At 34.6% G+C, this 16,963-nt stretch overlaps 1 protein-coding gene across 2 annotated transcripts in view; it reads right to left on the bottom strand.

The window, feature by feature from the left end:
• The window catches only part of LOC110020584 (E3 UFM1-protein ligase 1 homolog), a 78,350-nt gene that overhangs the window by 17,130 nt on the left and 44,257 nt on the right, over positions 1–16,963 (bottom strand). The window contains exons 19-20 of one of the 2 annotated variants that reach the window (XM_020718734.1): positions 14,454–14,546; positions 1,229–1,403 (exon numbers count right to left, since the gene is read on the bottom strand). The exons of the other annotated variant lie outside the window; for it this stretch is intronic. Coding sequence (XP_020574393.1) covers positions 1,263–1,403; positions 14,454–14,546 — 234 coding nt within the window. The 3' untranslated portion in view covers positions 1,229–1,262. Of the gene's footprint in view, positions 1–1,228; positions 1,404–14,453; positions 14,547–16,963 lie in introns of those variants that run through there. 2 annotated transcript variants of the gene reach the window in all.

Here is a 16,963-nt window from a genome sequence, read left to right as displayed (position 1 = left end):
AATATACAAGTACCTATGAATTGAACGGTATGGATGTGAATACCTCTTAAAAGGAGTGCATTTTCCGTCCAGACTCCTGACGCAGCTCTACGTGCCGCTGAGGTTATTCCTGAGTTATTTTCAGAATATTTCTGGATTATTTTCAATAATCCTGAAATAACCCGCGGTTTTTATTTAGAATTATTGAAAATAACACAGAAATAACTTAAAAATAACTCAGGAATAACCTCCGTGACACGTAGAGCTACGTCAGAAGTCCGCACAGAAAAATTAGACCTCAAAAGGAGTACTTGGCTGGAAAAATTAGTTCTTGGCCCTATTATAACGATAAAATTAATATATTTTCACAATCTTTTATTTTCGACTCTTATACAGGAGAAATTATTACATACGGACACCTCATGCATTTCTGCATGCGGTGTCCGATCCTGACCGTAGATCACGGTGATCTGCGGTCAGAATTATTTCAGTTTTTTTTTAAAAAAAAAAATTTAGATAGAGCCCATCGAAATACTTAGCCGTAAATCAAATGATTTACGGTCAGGATCGGACACCGCACGCAAGTATCCGATCCGTATGGAATAATTTTTCCTTACACAAACTGAAATTTGCGAATTATTTTTACAAAATTAAAAAAAAAAAAAAAAAAAAAAAAAATAAAACAACACACCGTAACCATTTCAAAACCAATTTCGGGGAAAAAAAACACTCATAGGAAATCTACTTACTTCTAGGGAAATTTGCATACATAACACAATTCTTATATATTTGCATACCTAACATCTAAACCTTCATGTTTATATTCATAACACTATAGTGTCATAAAAAAGGTGAGAAGGTACATACCACTTCAAAAAAAAAGTAAACTATAGTGATATTTTTGATTTGATGTTAAAAATTTGGATGTTATGTTCGTAAATGTGAAAGATTAGGTGTTTGATGTAAATACATAAGATTTGTGTGGTATGTCTGGACATGCCGCATAGTTTTTTTAGTGAAAAGGGGCCCAGGAAACTAAAGAGCTCTTGATCAAACGCTATTCTCTGATCTCATTCATGAGGTATATAATTTTCATTTTTTAAATTACAACATAATAAAAATTCAAATCCCTCTCTCTCTCTCTCAATATATCTATCTATCTATCTATCTATCTATCTATCTATCTATCTATATAAAATGGATCTAAAACTTCACATTTATATGCATCTTCTGCAAAGCAACAGTTTGGAACATCCTGTATCAAATATTTAAAAGAAAAGATGCTAGTGGGCAGCATGCAATTCTGAAGCCACTCTCTGTGTAGTAGAATTCAAGGATTTCAGAACTAGACCTTTGAGTTCAGGCATTTTGCTCTCCAGATACTCCCTTTTGCTTGAAATCCTGTCCGCCGTGCAATCTTCTTCCTACGTTGCCAGATTAGCAGAATAGATCAGCAAAGGATAAGTTTAAAAATAAAAAAATTAAGAGATAATCAATAAATAATACTTAATATAATCAACAAAGGGATGCAATTAAAAATAAAAACAAAGAGGAAAGACATCTAGTTTAAGAAGTGTATCTATTCAAAATATCCAAAATCATCCCTCGTTTGACAAAATAGATTGTAAGATGAATTCAAAACGGTGAAATATCCCAAGAAGGCCCCCTATATTGCTTGAAATTTTGCACTAAAGGGCGGACTAAAAACTAACATGCATATATAAATAACATATAGCGTGGTGCATGTCATTATACATCATGATATAAAATATCCAAAAATTAATCCATAAAAACATATATAAGCATGGCGGACTATTAATTCAAAGATAAAATACTAGATAATAAAAAACAATGAACGTAATGCTTAAATTTTAAGTATTCAACAACTCAATAATATAAAATTAAAAAAATTATAATTTTTTATTGTAAGTTTAATCTTTTTATAAGAGATCACATTAGTCATTTAAAAAATCATCATAAGTTAAAAAGTCCTCAATATCTTTCATCAGTATCATCATTATCTCCAAGATTATAATCTTTTTCATCACCCACATCTTATTTAGACAGAATAATGTTAAAGCCTACATGAAAATTCATTCCCTTTACTATCAGATCACTCTCAAATATTGTAGCTTCTTTCATAAACATCATTGACCTTTGATGCTCGAGAATGAAACTCTTTGGAATAGATAGATCACAAGATAGGACCTTCTTTCGAATTGAATATAAAACAGTAACTTAGTGCGTATCATAGTCGTGTCGTGCCATGCCCTATGGTGCACACCGCCTTATGTCATTGATATGTATGCCTAAACAAAAATTCTATTAGGAGAACTAGGAATGATTACAAAAAGCCCATAAGGTTAACGAAGACAATATTGCCGTACTTTGGATGAACAAAGTGATTTGGCTTTCAATGAAAGTCAACTTACGTAAGGATTGTCTCTTGCGACTAATGACAAAGGAATGATAGCACCGATTGATGTATGGAGAAGAGGTGGGTTCCATGGCTCTTAGGAGCATGGGAGGCTACTGAGGAGCTAATCGGCACTCCATTCTTGAGAAGAGATGTTCAGCTGCAGTTTGGAGAGGTGTGATGTGTTGCAAGAGAAGAGGATATTCATTAGTGTTGATCTCTTGAAAAGGAATATAAATATTGGACTCACAAACTCCTCTTCTCCATCAAACGAGGCAAGTCCTGTTGAAAATTCTCCAAGCAAATCCTTAGCCTTTTGTCATCAAAAGTTTCATAATTCGGGTGTGAATAGAAAGGAGAAGGTGAGAGTATGTTGCAGGAGATAGAGATGAGAGTTGAGATCTTCTGAGAAGAGCAGAGATATAGCAAGGCAGGCCGAGTACTCAAACTCCAGCTATCATTCAGATGTCGATGGTCACAATAAACCCTTCTCCAGTGGACCTTCAGTGCAGCTTCCTCCTATGTTATCAAAGGCTTTATAGTTTGGGTATGAGCAGAAGATGAGTAAATCGAGAGCAGGCTTGCCTTTGGGCAAGAGAGACAAATGAGGAGAATGGGAAACTAGATTGCGGGAGCCAGGCTTAGGTGCATATAAATTTTATAAAGCTCTACAAGTACTACTTAGCATAAAAGCCTATTGTTGTGATTACTGCAAATTTAAATAATAATAATGATGATAAAAGCGACTTCTTGGGTTCGTCTTTACCAGTTGCATGCCCCATTCGAATCGATTAAAACAGAGGAGCGTGCAAGAGAGGAAGAGGAGTGAGAGAGAAGGTAATAACTGAAATAAAAATATAAATAAATAAATAACTTTTATTTAGATGTGTTTGTTAGAAAATACTCATCTCCCCACTGAAATTAAATAGTTTGCCTCTCTCACACCTCCTCTCATTAGAAAAATCTAGAGAGACAAAGGGAGCGTGAGAGATCAGGGAGATCAGGAGAGTGGAGTAGAGGAAGTAGAAAAAGGAGAAGAAAGAAGAAGCAACCTTAGTAGTGGGAGAAGAAGAGAAGGGAGGTAGAGGAGGCGAGCCGCTTACCTAGTTGTTTCCCTCCATTGGTGCAATCAAACCGAAGGGGAAGAAGGGCTCGCAAAGATCCCCGTCATGCAGCCAGCTGACGAGGAAGAAGGGCTTGACCGACCTATAGAAGCTCAATCAAGAGCTCAGAGAGGAAGGAAATGCTTGCAGGATCATTCAACGTGCAGAGAAGGGCTCGACCAAACCCTCACTACTTAGTTCGAAAATATTATGGCAAGGCAAACGTTTAAAAAGATAAATATTAATTTTTTTGAAGTTATCAACTGTAATTGATTAATTAAATTATGCAATGTAAACCCTAATTAATTTCATTAATTCTCAAAAAAACTTAATGTTAATTCTTATAATTTTAGGGTTTCGAAAAGGAAGCTAAAGCTAATTTAAATAATGAATTATTATTTTTCTTATTAAGTCATGGTAAATGGGAGATTAAAAATCCTAAATTTAAAACTCAGATATAATTAAATTGATATCGAGTAGGTTTGCAACAAGGAAAAATTGTTAGAAGCCTTAACATAAAATTTAATTGAATATTCCTACAAGTATGCACAAATATGTTTATATAAGAAAGCCACTTAAGTTGATGCCTATATTAGATAAAAGATAACTGAAAATTTTAATATTCTAATTTTGATAAAATTCATGTGAAAATAAAAAAATTAAATTAAAAAAATAATACTAATAGAGGCTAATAAAGTTTAGCTTGTTGTTATAGGTTCACAAAAAGGATTAAATTTATCTGATGAAAAGGTTAGCAGACGACATTTCTGAGGTAAGCAATATGTTTTTGTTTTACCAAAGTTCTGTGTATTTACAGACGTTTTTAGTGTTTCTGAGCTTTTACCTTTAAAATACAAAAGTCCATGTTTACTTTTAAACGTTAAATGCAAGATAAAAAAATGAATAAATATGATATATGCATGCATATGAGAGTCACCCTTAGATGGTACTAGCAGAGAAATACATTATACTTGTGCACGAAATGAAAAAGAAAATGAAGACAGATGGGCTACCTTTATAGTGGGTTGGAAAAGGTTAAACGTATATTTTTTAATAAAATATATGTTAAGATGGTAACTCTAATAATGAAAAGTGTAACCTAAATGAATGAAAGAAAATGAATTTTTTTTACTTTACTGTTATTTTTTACTGCACTGTCTTATTCGTAAACATTTACCCACCGAGTAGTTTTAATACAAAACATGGTTGCTAATATTTTACATAAAAACTAGTTATTGATTAGATGGACCCCAGGGAGTACGTGTACAGATATCGTAGAGGCCAAGCTGATAAGTATCATAGTTCAACTTTATTTTATGTTAAATGTAAAAGTATAAATATGAATCAATTATTATAAAATTAAGTTTTATGAATTAGAATGACTCTTTTGAGCTTTAGTGGATTTTATTTGATTATGAAATGAAACTGCTAGATAGGTTCCGTCCGTCTGACCATTAGTTCCCGCCTTGGTAATTTCAAGCCCCCGAGCCGGGTCATGACAGAGATAACGTAAAAAGGAAGAAACGACAGAAGAAGAAGAGGAAGATTTACTTGTGAGAAATGAAACCAAGGGAGGAGACATTGATGATCACACAAACACGAAGAAGCAACTTCGATGGTTTCCAAGTAGTAGAAGACCAACCCTCGCTGAAGGAGCGACTCATGCTTAGGTTTGACTTCATTCTGTGAGAAGGAATCCCCTGCCCTAGCCGTAGGTGAAGGAGAGGATGCAAAGCACTCCTGGGGCTTTGACGAAGTGTGCGAGGGAGAAGAGAAGGGAGGTCGAGTGGCGTCTACGTCGGATCTCGCGTGTGCAGAGGAGGAGGAAAGCGATATTGGCTTGTTGTGTGCGTTGAAGTCGAGCCACACCCAAAGGAAGAAGAGGGAGACAACAACTTGTGTGTGAGTGACAAATCGAAAGCTCGACGTGCGACCGAAAGATTATTAAGGTAAGAGTAAGTTTTAATTATTTTAGTTTAAGAATTTAATATATTAGGTTTTATTTATGTTATTTAATTAATTTAATATAAATGTTTGTGTATTAAGATATTAATAGTATGTTTAACTAATTAAAAATTAAGAAGGATGAATAAATATGTTTTGGTTCGTAGCGGGGAAGAATTAACGACAGTAAAGATTGAGGTAAGATTTATATCTCTTTTAATTTACTTATATTAGTATTTAAATTAAGTGTCATTATGTGGATATTAATTATTATGAGTTGAAACAAGTGATTTGAATTGGGAAGAGTAATTGAGTCTTGATATTGAAGATTTTTGGCCTTGCTAGAAGAGTGAGGTAAATTCTATAATTCTACTTTTATGTCTTTTAAGTTAGAAGATATGTAAATACCTAAATTAATGTAAATTTTGAAAATATTTTAGAATTTTAATTTCATGAAAATAAACTGGTAAAAGGCTAGCAAGAAAGTAAAACTAGTAAAGAGGCTTACTAATTTTCAATATTCAAATTGTGTACTTGATCTTATTCATGCTCTAGTTCAATTAGATTTAAATTACAATAGCTTTTTCAAATGGTTAGACAAGAAAGATATACATGATAAATAGTTGCACATGAGAGTAAATATGCATATTAACAATGTTGCATAAATAGTTGTATATTAATGTTCCTAGAAGAAAATCAAATTATTACACGACATTAGCATAAAACAGATGCATAATAGTTTATATATGAAATTATCATATTATTGTATTTCATTTTAACTCTAATAAAAGTGTATAGAATCATTCATAGAGGGATGAAATGTCTCATAAAGAAGAATATAATGAAGAACTAAATAGTTTATATATGAATGCTTATATGTGCATGACAAGAGGTGGACCCCTATGGTACTGACAGAGGAGACCAGTGTGCCTATGCACGTTGATGTTATTCTACCACCCCAGATAATTGTAATGTTTAGATCGCTAACCGTTGGTTTACCCCCTATGGTACTGACAGAGGAGACCAGTGTACCTATGCACGTTGATGTTATTCTACCACCCCAGATAATTGTAATGTTTAGATCGCTAACCGTTGTACCGACCGGGAGAATATAAGTTAGGGCAAGTAAAAATTTTCCACTTTAGACAGTAGTGGGATAATATCAGTCAAGAATGTGTTATGTCGCGTTTTGATGATGCTTCTAAAACAGATGTGAATTTTAATATCATAAAATAAAAGTAAAGTCAAGATTAAATCTTGAAGAGTACAATTAAAATAAATACATATAGAAGTTTTAGATTATTCTCATTGATTAAATATCACATAGCATGTAGTTATAAGATATCATATGGTAACAGTTGAAAGACCAACATATATATTATTTTCTACTACTTAGATTAATGTACTTTAAAAATGTGATTGATCTTGGATTATCTTTAGATAACTAGTTATATTGTCTTAATATTTTTTTTCAGGTTTTAAGCTTTTGAATAAGATGACTAAAAAAGAAGCTAATGTGTACATTAGACGATAACAACAACCAAAAAAGTAAAATTTTTACTTGTTAATTAAATTACTTTATTTAGTGGCTCTTTCATGAATAATTGAATATTAAATTGTTAGTGATAGAAATAGATCATAAAATATAATTCTACCATCGGACTGTCGTTTTATGTTTTGGTTAATTCCAAGCCCCATGTCGGGTCGTGACAATTGTTTACAAGCAAAATATCAAATCATACCACACAACTTATGTATTTACATATCCAACACATAATTTTTAATATTTATGTATATAACACTAGAATGCTTAAATCACATTTAAAATACTACTAAATTAATTTTTTTTAAGATGTTAACTGATAAAGCCATATATGCAAATATGAAAAATTAGGTGTTAGATACATAAATACATAAAAATTGTGCAGTATGTATGTAAATCCCCCCTTTTTTTTCTTTGTTAAATTGCATCAGACGACACGTAAACTTTTTTTGCAGGAGATTTGGAATGAGGTGGTACACTGTGAGATAATGTTAGTATTTATTAATCTTAATAATAAATATTATATCAATTGTTAAATATATTGAAATAAGCTATTTATGCTTATCGATCCCTTCTAATGAATCCTCATCAATCACTTGAGTTGTTTCGTGTCATTTCTTCTTGATAGTCGTGAATTTTTCTCATGGAATAAAAATATAAGTTTCTTTTCTTGATAGTTTCGAAATTTCAGACCATCGACACGATCAATTCTTGAAAAGAGCAACGCTCGTGTAGTTCTAATATTTGCAATGCATTTCGAGTCAAACATGTGCGATGTAAAGTATTATTTTTGACACATTCAATCGAATTAATAGTGTAGCAATCATGTTCAACATTATATCACCAAGTTTGTTATGTAAATGATAATCATACCTAATTATGTTGATTAACAGTACTTATCTTATATTTTAAAATTTTTTAAATAGGTTTTAACAATTTATTTTTACAAGAAATTTTAGGATATGTTACTGACAAATGTACATTCCACTTCCCTACTTACTGCCATCCAGTACGTAACCACTATTTTCCTTGTTGTACCCCCACCTGCTCCACTCCCTATCTAGCCGCTGACCTTCCCCACCCCTAACAGCCGCCGCTACCACCTTAGATTCAACCTAGTAGCGTGTTGTGTGTCGCGCTTGTTACAATTTCAAATTTCCAATTATTTGGTTGTAATTTCCTTATTGAATTCAGCAATAATATTTTTTCCTCATTATTGTTTGGTAAAACTTCGGTATCAGGTTTTAGCTCGCAAAGTAAACAAAATATATAGAGAAAGAAAATTCATTTCAGCTTAGAATGCACAGATAATCTATTCATCATATTCCAAGTAATTTACGCAAGTCTTTACACATTGGAAAATATCCAAAAAGTTTTCATTGCAAGTAGTTGGCACTTCCAATGGAGGATGTAATAGCAAGTTAATCCTTCAGTCTACAACCATCCGATAAAAAAATGTTAATTAAACATCTATATGCGAAACATAGGTTTGCTGTTCTACCACATTAATTATGTATATAAACTTCTTAGGAAAAATACGAAGGCAATACTATATCTAATATATATATAAACAGTCCAGACAATTTTCCATTTTAAGCCATAAACTCTATATTTTGATACAGCAATCCTACGTGAGAAATTCTGTTGAAATTCATTTCGCATTTTATTTGATTAAGGGTTTGTTTGGGGCAGCTTACCACCGCACTATTTGGAAAGAGCGTTGGGAAAGTTTATTTCAAAACATTGCATCCCTGTTTAACTAAACGCGGGCCGCGGGTGAAGCCCCTCGGTCCCTCGTCTCCTTCTTCATTTTATGTTGTTGCCCTCTTCGAGTATCTTCTGCCTTCCTCCCGGCTCCGCACAAAAATCCCTCACCCACTTCCCCTTCCTCCTGGCTCAACCCAAAAACCCCTTGCCTTTGTGATCAAAACCCTAGCGATTCGCGATTAGAGCCAGCTGGGAACGCAACTACGGGATCGCAGCATACAAATCCCTTCGAAACTCACATCTTTCACCCACTTCTTCTCCGCTCTTACCCAAAACCATCGAGAGAGGTAACGCTCGTATTTCACCCCCTTAATCCCACCTGCCTTCGCGATCTTCAGCTTCTCTTGTCATGTGGGGCCTCCAATGAGGCTTCCAGGTGTTAGGTTTGGTTTATTCCTTATTTAGGATGATTTATAAGTTATGCTTTAAGATCTGAGCATATGTCAGAATGGTCGAAGTCAAGTAAAATACGTTTGATTTATGGTCAGAGCATTAGTTCTTTAAGTTTTATGAATACTGAATTCTAGGAAAACATCATACAAAACTAAAACAATTGTGAGCTTATATTTCTTCTGACTTGTGCAGTCCTATGACCATGGGTAAGGTTATGTTTGAATTAAACATTGAGTGGTATTGGGATTTGGAAGGGCATGGTGGGGAAAATTTCATAGGTTGCGGGTGAAGTCTGGCTGGACGGAAGGAACCTATCTAGCAAAAGAGGGAAAAAGAGGATATTAGGAGATTCTGAGTTCCACGAATGTAGTAAGAAAATTTAGATGCTAGATATACAAATACATAAGGATTGTGTGGAATGTATGTAAATGCCCCATTTATTCATTTGTTAGGTTTGGTTTATTCCTAGCATAGTGTTGTTTGATACTGTACTTTAGATACCTCTGGAACCTGTACTATTAGTTTAGTAATTGTATTGCTTTCTTGTAAAGCATGCTATAATGCAAAGTGCCATTTAATAGTCTTCCATTAGAAGTGTTGAGTAGGATTGCTTCCTACATATATATATATATATATATATATATATACATAATATATATTCAGTACTTGATGCTAATCATGGTGCTAAACATGCTATGGCATTAGAAATTTTATTTCCATTGTAGAGTTTATGCACTAACTTGGTGTTATATGAGGCTTTCTACTAGTTTTGGTGGCTTGGTGAAAATCATGTGGACTTTCAAATGTTTTCAGGTGTTCTTTTCTCATTGTTTAATGATTGAGCCCCTACTTCTAATGTTTTCAGGTGTTCTTGTTTTCATTCTTCTCTGATTTTTGGTATTTAGTTCGTATTACTTCATCCTCATTGTGTAATGGTCTAACAAGATGTTCTTGTTATATGTTAAGTTAATTTGTTTAACTATAAATTCTTCATTTAGTTTCAACATGACTACGACGAATGAAGCGGGTCCGTCAGCAATGTAGGATAAGGAAGTAACGAACAATTTTTGCAATCTTTATATTAAAGGAATTGAGCTAGGAAAAAGGTCAACCATGTATTTTAATAAGGAAGGTTGGCAAAATATTGCAAAGAGAATCAAAGAATTGATGGAAAGGAATTACGACTGGCTCAAATTTTAAAAAAAATTGGGATCAATTGAAGAAGGGGAGAAAAATATGAAAGAAATTGAAACAGAGATCCACTAGTTTGGTCTGGGATCCCATTAAGTGAACAATTGATGCTTCAGAAGAATGGTGGGTTGAGAAATTATAGGTAATAAATATACTCTACTCTGGCTTATTATCATTTTTGTTTGTTTTAACTAATACCCCCTTCCCCCAACAACCTTGCAAGCAATACCAGCTGCAAAAAGATATAAGCTATGCGGAATTGACCCGACGTTGGAAAATAAATTAGACATAATATTTAAGAGGAATGTCAAGACGGGTAAACATGCATTCAACCCATGTGGGTTGGGATTTGCAGGCATACCGGATGACTTGCCACCCGAGCAGGTAACAGGTTCCAATAAAGGTCCTAGCACTAACTTTAGGGAGATAGAGTCCGCTTGCCAGTCAAAGAGGCCAAGGCTTGGGAAAAGAAGGAAAGAAAAAGACAGTTTTGTGGAACGCTCGATAGATAAACTGATTGATATTTTTGCAGCTTCGCCACCTGCTGCTCCACCTGACAACACCATCGGAGATTTTATTATAGCTTTGGATGCTCTTTCAAAAGTTATGGTTGATACGTGCTTTCATGCAAAATGTGTTAAATTGCTTGAGGACCCAAACCGGCGGCAAATATTCATGACGTTGTGGCCCAACATGCATGTTGAATATTTACGTGTTTTGGTTGAGGAATGAGTCTGTTTTATATGGTTGAGGAATTGATATTCACTTGAGCTGACCAGCCAACCAAAGAATTATTAGCCACTTTATTTAGTTTATTATTTGGGTATCTTTGTTTCCTGAATATAATTAAATTGTTCAGGATCTATTGTGAGAACTTCAATTTTGGTTTATAACAATTTAGAGATTGTTTTATGTTTTTTGTAAGTGGCTAACAATCAACAATGCAAATGATGATGCTTTGAGAAGATTGGTGTTGAAATCAATGTTGGGTTTGATTATGTCTAACCAAATGCCGGATTTAAAAAACATTTATGATTTGTCGATTGTTGCCCAGCCAGCATTCTTACTATAGTATTTACACTTTTTTGGACTTGCTTGCGCTGATCATTACAAAAGTAATAGTTATTCATTTGGTAACTTCTTTGGTTATGCTTTTTAAAAAATGCTTTTAATAAAACTTCATTTATCCATTGCTATTTCCGAACGTTATTTTAATAAATACTCTTAGATATCATGCAGCAGGCTGAAGACAAATCTGCCGCAAGTAGCAGATCACTTATTGCTGCCCAAAAAATTGCAGAATGTTAAATCAACAAAGAAGGAAGGCTGGAAGCAAACTACTTTTGTATTGCTGACCACAAATAGTTAGGACTAGGCTGAAGACGATGAGTGATGATGAATGATTAAATTTTAGCAGAAGAATGAGAAGTTCCTTTTGTTTGGGTGCTTTTATTGGGGCATTTACACTATTTGGAACTCTTTGCATGAATGTTTTTTGGCTTGGCAGTCTCATCAGCAACAGGATATGGATTTTAATTCACTTCCTTTCATGTGTCATTTCAGTTTAGTGCAATTAGTTTTCCACACTTTCTTTTATCCTAACAACTAGTTTACTTAGGATGGATCAGCAGCAAAAGCGTCGTAAAAGAATGATATGCGTTGCGGCATATTATTGTTGGACTACTACCGCTTTACCACTGCTCGAACACCACGCATGACGTTCTACTTTGTTAGGGATAAATTGGTGGGTGAGATGCTTGTCGGACATCCGATAAGGTTCAACAATATTTTTCGCATGAGTACACCCATTTTTATGAATCTCCTTCACGAGCTATGTCTTAACCACGACCTCCAAGGTTCTTCCAGAACGACAACCAGGGAGGAGTTAGCAATAACAATATACATTCTATCTTAGAAAGAATCAGTTAGAGGAGCTATATAGCGATTTCAGCATTCTTTATAAACAAATAATCGATACTTCTCTAAAGGTCTGCAAGCACTTGTTAGCTTAGCATCGCACATCATTAAGTCAGAAATTCATCCTTCGCTACTACAGAAATTCATCCTTCGCTACTACTCCAGAACAAATTGCTAATGATCCCCATTATATGTTATATTTTAAGATAAATTTTATAAGTGTGTTATGTTCGCTGCAGAATGTAATTAGTTTCTAATGATGCTAAGCAGAACTGCATTGGGGCAATTGACAGTATGCCCGACTACCTAGCCATGAAAAAGGTGGCGTACATTGGTCGGAGTGGTTCAGTTACCCAAAATGTCATGATCGTATGTAACTTCAACATGTGCTTCACATTTGTGATTGCTGGATGGGAAGAGAATGCACATGACAGTAGTCTTTTTGCCTATGCCACTAGGAATAGTACTCAGCGTTTCCTTCACCCGCCTCCAGGTTTGTTTAGTTATTTCAACCTATTATTTATATGTATTATTGGTCACTAATAGTTTGTTTCATAACAGAAAATTATTATTTGGTGGATGTTGAATATCCAATGCGAGGGGGTAATTGTAGTCCTATCCAGACACCAAATACCAAATTTCTGATTTCGAGAGATTAAGTGACACCGCCCGTGATAGAAAAGAAATGTTCAACAAACTTATACAGGGTGATTGAAAGAACATTTAAGGTTTGGAAGAAGAAGTGGGTCATCCTACGTGATATGTTGTTGTACTCATTTCCAAATAGGCGCATATTGTGATGGCCACTATGGCACTCCAGAACTTCATCTGACATCCCTCTCGGTCAGATATTGACTTCAGCACGACTGATGATGAACAGATGCATGTCTCTCCGGAACCTTCAAAATTTCAGGTTAGGCATTCTATACATGAGGCTGAGATGGAGTTGGTTGAATTTGACACTCAAGACGGCGAAGGGGGAGCTGAGATAGCTGTTTTGAGGGAGTGTATCAAAACCTTGTCTGTGGCTGCTGATTGACCCAATCTGCTTTATTTTTCAGACTATATATTTTTTTATCATAAATATTTCGTCATATTGGAAATTAGGAATTTATTATTTTACGATGTACTTTGTCTATTTCATTGATACTTTCGAATTTACAATACTTATGATTTTACCATGTACTTTGCTTATTTATGCATTTTAGTTCGATACAATTTTAGTTTAATTCAATTCTCTTGTGGATATCAAAACCTTAATTTAATTTTCTAATCGGACTAATTATTTTTCTATTTTTTATCTCTGTAGAAAAATGAGCTCCATAATTTCAGGAACCTCCCGAATTCAGTTGTGTTACTGCAGACTACAGACTCCCTTACTCATGTCACATCAGGCTCACAGCTATGGTAGATAGTTCGGTTGTCGTAGGGGAGTTTCTATAAGGTGCGGTTTCTTCCATTGGGCCGACAGTGATCGGGGTACAATGGTTTCCAAGGAGGATAGTGCAGCTGATGACATACGTCGTCAAGGATTTAAAATCAACATTTTAATAATTTTAATTGTATTTGTAAAAACTTTTCTCTTTATTTTATTAGTTTTGATACTCACACGTATGTAAGTATTGTATCTTATTTTTTGAAACTGTTTTGTATTTGTTTTTTGCTTCTGTTGTATAAATTACATTGCCCAGCCAGTTCTGTTGCAAACAGTATAACTTAACAAGGGCAGAATGGTCATTTGTCCAGAAACAACTGCAAATAAATTGTTCTGAATAAGCTCCCCCAAACAACCAGTCAGTTTATCAAGACAATCTGCAGATTATCAGATTTTTAGGATAATTTGTAAATAAGCAAATTATAAATAATATGCAGCTGCCCCAAACATACTCTAAAACTTATTAGCAGACATCAAAAATCATTTAGATGGTGCAAACCGCAGAAAAAAAAATAAATTGATTTGTTTATTCTAAATGTTTTAAAAGGTTGAGTAAAATAAAGAAACCATGATCTTTAAAAAAAATTAATAGAATTAAAAAACTAGAACGGAATATCATGGCGTATAATAAACTAAAGCGAACACTAGTGCATAATATTTTCTAAATTGATGACTGAAGCAATTCTTTGGAAGGAAAAAGAACAGACGTGTGGATAAAGAAATAAAGTGCACCACCCAAGCACGTGATCAAAAAAAAAAACTCACATTTTCTGTCGTAGCTGATTGCAATGCTAAAAAATTAACTGTCGCACCATGGTAATCCATCAGCACCTTGAATGTTTCTTCCGGGAATTTATCCTAAATCATTTGCAAAATCATGAATTAGTACATACAAAAATGGAAATGAACATTTACATACATAGCACTCAATTATTATGTATTTATCTATCTGACACCTAAACGTTATTTTTTACATAAACATGTATGAAAATGTGTTATTCACCATATAAAAGTTAAAATAATAATACTTTTTTATGTGATATGAAAGAGTAGGATGATATAAATATATAAAGTAAGGCTTAGGTTGATATGCAAATAAGAATTGGGTGGTATGTATGTAAATTCTCCCAAATGAATAAAACTAGTAAAATTCGGGTAATCCAGAATTAAAATAATTTAAGAAGGATCATCATTTCTTGAGTGAATGAATTGAGTCAATAAAGAGAGATTTTCATTCTAAGCAATAGATGACTGTCCACACAAACAGTCCAACAAATAATAGAAGAGTTGAGAAATACAGGAATTTTTACGAGAACAATTTTTAAAAAAAACCACAGGGCTTTGCTCAACTAAAACAATTTAGAAGGGGGAAGGGGGAAGGGGGAGGGAAGCATTTTAAGCGTGTGCCTGTTCAACATAATAAAAAACCTCATAAATTAAAAATAATTCAATAAATTAGTTTAGTTTACCATTATAAACCAAAACATCACATAATAATAATAATAATAAACAAATCTCAATCTAAATGTTAATCTAAAGAGAGAGAATGAAATAAGACCAAAAGTATGCACTACAATTTAAATTGGCTACGAGTAAAAATAAAATAACAAGTTAAATAATTAATGAAGAAGTAATAAAAGTACAATCCAATAAAAAATAAAATAAAAAAATATATTTTTTAAAATAAAACTAAAAAAATGAGAATAAAATCAATAAAAAATAGTTTAAAAAGCATTTTTTAAAAATATATCATACTAAGGACAATATTTTAGCAAGTTGCAATATGTTGTTAAAATGACATATATCAAAGAAAATAGAATTTTAGAACAAAGTAAAAAAAATCAGATCAGCAAAAGGCAAATAAAATATGTTAAAGAAAAAAAAATATGTAAATGAGGGACCACATCAATTATAGGCTGCTGGAATAGCAGGGTTGCAAGGGAAGGTAGTCCAAACAAGACAGTTTGTTGTTTGGGGCGGCTGGATAGTAAGAAAACAACGGAAAGGCGTTGCGACTATGACAGTGATGGCAGAGGATTGGGATAGTGAGGGAAGCAATGATGGAGGGCTGGAACGGTGATTGAAGCAAGTATGGGGCAATTGGAAGGCTATGAGCTGTCAGAAACAGCAAGGGGGGGCAGCTGTTTCAGAAGGAGGACAACAGGTATTGTGGAAAACAGGGGGCTAGAACGGCGATGGCAGCAAGCGGGGGCACTGAAATCACAAGGAACATGGGTTGGAATGCAGAAAGTGCACGAAGAATAGCGTCAAGGACTGTTCCAGGCGGCTGCAACAGGGAACGGCGGATGGGAGAAGTGTGGGAAGGATACTGAAAGGAAATGGGGGTTATCAGCACTACCTTGGGAGAGAGATACAGCCGGAGCACCATCAATTCCTTTGGATACAGCCCTCGAAGGAAAAAATGGATGTCGGCGGGAAATCTGAGACAAAAACTCCCTAAAAACACAAAAATACATATTTAAAGACTTGGGGTAAATACACTTTTGATAGGAGGGAAATCCACTTATAAGAATGGAGGGGGGTTGGTGACTGTTTCAAAAGGAGGGCAACAGGTATTGTGGAAAGCAGGGGGCTGGAACAGCGATGACAATAAGCAGGGGCACTGGAATCACAAGGAACTTGGATTGGAATGCAAAAACTGCACGAAGAATAGCGTCAATAACTATTCCGGGCGACTGCAACAGGGAACGGCGGATGGGAGAAGTGTGAGAAGGATACTGAAGGGAAATGGGGGTTATCAACACTACTTTGGGAGAGAAATACAGCCGGAGCACCATCCATTCCTTTGGATACAGCCCTCGAATAGAAAAATGGATGTCGGAGGGAAATCTGAGCCAAAAAGGAGTTGGTGTTAGTTTCGAAAGGAGGACAACAAGTATTGTGGAAAGCAGGGGGCTGGAAAAGTGATGGCAGCAAGCGGGGGCACTGGAATCACAAGGAACTTGGGTTGGAATGCAGAAACTGCACGAAGAATAGCGTCAACGACTGTTCCGGGCGGCTGCAACAGGGAACGGCGGATGAGAGAAGTGTGGGAAGGATACTGAAGGGAAATGGGGGTTATCAACACTACCTTGGGAGAGAGATATAGTCGGAGCACTATCCATTCCTTTGAATACTGCACTCGAAGGGAAAAATGGATGTCGGCGGGAAATCTGAGCCAAAAACTCCCTAAAACACAAAAATACATATTTATAGACTTAGGGTAAATACACTTTTGATAGGAGGGAAATCCACTTATAAGAATGGGGGAGGGG

The sequence above is a fragment of the Phalaenopsis equestris genome, unplaced genomic scaffold (assembly GCF_001263595.1).
Source record: "Phalaenopsis equestris unplaced genomic scaffold, ASM126359v1 Scaffold000104, whole genome shotgun sequence".
In the NCBI taxonomy this organism is placed as follows: domain Eukaryota; kingdom Viridiplantae; phylum Streptophyta; class Magnoliopsida; order Asparagales; family Orchidaceae; genus Phalaenopsis; species Phalaenopsis equestris.
The sequence above is the reverse complement of the archived record's forward strand: the minus strand, read 5'-3'. Positions and strand labels throughout refer to the sequence as shown.